The following is a 3,581-nucleotide window of genomic DNA, read 5'->3' on the forward strand; positions in this document are numbered from 1 at the left end:
CTGTTACTCCGAGGTGTGCATTTTCCTCTGTTAATGGTTCTGCAGCACCAAACTTTCTGGTGATCGCTGTCTAATTGCTGCCTGTGTCAGTGGATGCCGCATCAGCCCTGAGAGAAACAGCCAAATGAGACGCACATCAAACGCGAGCGGAGGCCGTGATGATGAAGATGAAGGTCTGCTGTTTACTCATTACACACATATCATGTGTGTGCGGCCGAGGCAGTGGGACTGAGACCTTGGCACATCAGAACGGGTTTCGCACACATACACATCATTAGTGCCATGAGAATGGCATAAATGAGGCCCACGCACTCAGCATCTAATGGTTTGTGTCTGAGGGCAATTCTTTTAGCGATGTCATTTGGAAAAACAGCATGATAACAGTAAAAATATGTGAAACTGTCCAGTGTGTTTTCGTTTTGATGAGACAGGCAAACAGATATGGTAGATAACTATAAATAACACAGTTAATTGATTTGTTTACTAGGGTCTGTTAGCATGAGATTGTCTTGCAAAATATTTTTTGATGCATTAAAAAATGATCACAAATGGCTCTAATAGGAGTATAACTTTGCAAATATTTCCCCTCAAACACACACATACACAGCATTTCCTTCCTCGGAGGAGTCATAAAAACCAAATAGGAGTTTTCAGAGAAACTGCTTGCACACCACACTGAAGATTAATTACTGTAGCCTACTGCTGCGAAGAGTCCAGAGGCAAAGACACACCAGAGATTAAAAGTGCCAAACTCTTATAGTGGAATGATTTAGTGCAGTGAAATTCTCTCTAGATTTAGCAGACAATGTGCTAGTAAACCTGTAGGATACAGCATCACTGCTTAAGCGTATGATTCAGGATGGACACAGTGTCGTCATTGAGGTGGGTAACTGGGAATGTTTTTCCCAGGCCTTGCGGTGAGGGAGGCCCTAAGGTGACTACGACAGTGATTCTCAACCACTAGAGGAATCAGGAAACTTTTAAGTGGGCCAAAAGATGAACTAAAAGGATTTAAAACAATATTTATATTGATTTATTATAGTATTATTTTTTAAATAACATTTAAAATATGAATAATTTTAATATTTACTAAATGTAATAATAAATATAGCCTCTTAATATTTTAGAAATCTAACCTGAGTAAAATGTTAAAAATGCAAAACAATTAGGTATTTTTTTATTTATTTTTCATTGGGTATAATGGTCATGTGTACAAAAAGCTGTTTATTTTGTTTCACTGTAATGTCAAAAATATTATTAAATTATTATTAAATATCAAAGCATGTTAAATTAAATGACAAAAGTTATATTGTCAAAAAAGGTTGAGAACCACAGCACTAGTTTACACATTAGACCATTAAAATTGTCCCTGGACAGACACATAAGATGTTACTGGCCGTTTCACTGGTCTCACGTGTCTACTTTTAAAACTACAAAGATGAGCCAAACCCAAACCCAAAACCCTTAAAATATTTACTGGAAAAACAAAATCTAATTCGACTGAATAAAAGAGAAAAGAGAAAATCTATGCCTCATGCACTCACATATATCACTGGAACATAATAATGCTTTCCCGTATTGATTATCATTTTGCTACACTATAATTTCCCATCTCCCTTTCGTTTTTAATGACGTTTGGTAAACGACTACAGAGCGCGAGTTGTTCCATAGCAAGATGAACATCCGGGTTTGTTTTTACCCTCCATAGCAACCGCAGCGCGTCCTCAACTGATTCCTCATGGCAACACAAACAGACAAGCACTAATGCGACGCCATTGAGTTAGAAGGGGTTCAACGTGCAATTTTAGTCTTTTAATTTCTATTGCTCTTTTTGAGTTGAAACTCTGTTTAGTTAGCAATGTGTACGAAAATGAGAACATTTCATCCTTTGGCTAAAAGAGAACTGAAAACGGAGGGGTTTACTGTGAAATCCACCATGAAGAATTCAGTGGTGAGTGTATGCTGATTTGTTATTTTTGTTTTGAAGTGTTTTAGTGATTATCTAAGTTAAACTAATACCAGAATATACTGATAATGAACACAAATGAACACACAGTATTTCCAGCAACCATAAATAATACCTGCATAAAGTAGGCTATATTACTGTCAATCTATATTTTTCCGTCTGCATCAAACGAGTCAAACGTTGTTGGGGATTTTGATTCATCTTAATGACTCGATTCTTTTAACTCGATTCACTATCATTACGCCAGTAGGTGGTGACAAGTGAATGTCTTTTGTTAAGGAATCATTAATTTGCCTTGTTGTGAACGTAGTTTTGATGGTCACGAAAAGAGATACTTCGTTCATTCAGTTCGTTTATTACTAGATATGCCTGCCCATTTGGTTCATTAAATGAGATGTCTAATCGAGTGCCTCTCGGAGTCTTGTTCAGACTTGTTTAGTAAAGTGGGCGTATTCGTTCACAGTCTATCCGCTTAAGTATGACGTCACGCGTCACCGCTTCCGTGTCCAAATCAGATACCACAAGAAAACAACAAAAAGTGCTAATATACACTCACAATGTGATATAATACTACCAAAAAAATTATAATCCTAACCTTTAACTCCATACCGAAATCTCAGATAGCCAGACAATGAAAATATTAATATAAATAAATAAATATAAATATTATTTGTGTTTGGGACGCTGTGAGCATGGAGACTGTAGTGTACACCGTAAGTTTGAAAACGATTAGCTTAAATGTTTAATATGAATAAACAGTGCTCATAAACGGCTGCTGAGGTAGTATTCTCAAGTGAAGCGAGTTGAGGTTTGGACCCGGAAACAGCACTTCTTACCACTTAACAAGTGGATGGTTCAGTGTATCCAAACCAATATGTCCTTCACAGCCTACGCTCGAATGCTATTTGCTCGCGCTATAGTCAGTTTTAAGTAACCGTTGTAAAAGTTATATAAAAAAGTTGACTGTTATTGTTTGTGAGGCAAATTATTGTAAATGCTATCTTACTTTGGATTACTTTTCTGAAAAGAGGCAGCCTTAATGACGTATGCAGCCGACAAATGCGATTTCCGGAGGGTGCAACCTTCGAAAATGAACAAAAAAATACAGTCATGGCCAAAAGTTTTGGCAGTGACATAAATTTTTTTTTTTTTTATAATAAAAGTTTGTTGCTTAAGCTGTTGTGGTGTTCATTCACATTGTTTCTAGATTATTGTGTAGAGTGATCAAATGCATTTTAAATAATTGCTAAAAGCTTAATTGGTCAAAAAATGAACTTTTCACAAAAAAAAACTAATTTCACAGTTTTTTGATCCTGACACAAAATGACCAGCTAACATTAATTGACTAATAATATCAAGCACATGTGAAAGTGTGAATGAGTACTAGTCAGGTGAAATCAATGTCATGCTAATTAGATTGTAAGAGCTTACTTATTGCTATAAAAGGAGGGAAGAAGTGCTGCCAATCATTGTGTTCTTGTTAGCAATGGTTACCTCCAAAGAAACACGTGCAGCCATCATCGCTTTGCATCAAAATGGCCTCACATGCAAGGAAATTGCTACAAAGAATATTGCACCTGAAAGAACCATTTATATTACACATCAAGAACTTCAA

The 3,581-nt window shown here is 36.3% G+C and overlaps 1 protein-coding gene across 2 annotated transcripts in view; it reads left to right on the forward strand.

Moving 5' to 3' along the window:
• Positions 1-1,745: 1,745 nt before the first annotated feature.
• Positions 1,746-3,581, forward strand: part of LOC107697704 (parkin coregulated gene protein homolog) — a 109,578-nt gene continuing 107,742 nt past the window's right edge. The window contains exon 1 of one of the 2 annotated variants that reach the window (XM_016498504.1): positions 1,746-1,957. In XM_016498504.1, the coding sequence (XP_016353990.1) occupies positions 1,859-1,957 (99 nt within the window). In that variant the 5' untranslated portion in view covers positions 1,746-1,858. The remainder of the gene's footprint in view (positions 1,958-3,581) is intronic. The other variant, XM_016498505.1, reaches the window with a different exon arrangement.

This window comes from Sinocyclocheilus anshuiensis, unplaced genomic scaffold (assembly GCF_001515605.1).
Source record: "Sinocyclocheilus anshuiensis isolate Anshui unplaced genomic scaffold, SAMN03320099.WGS_v1.1 scaffold446, whole genome shotgun sequence".
NCBI lineage: Eukaryota > Metazoa > Chordata > Actinopteri > Cypriniformes > Cyprinidae > Sinocyclocheilus > Sinocyclocheilus anshuiensis.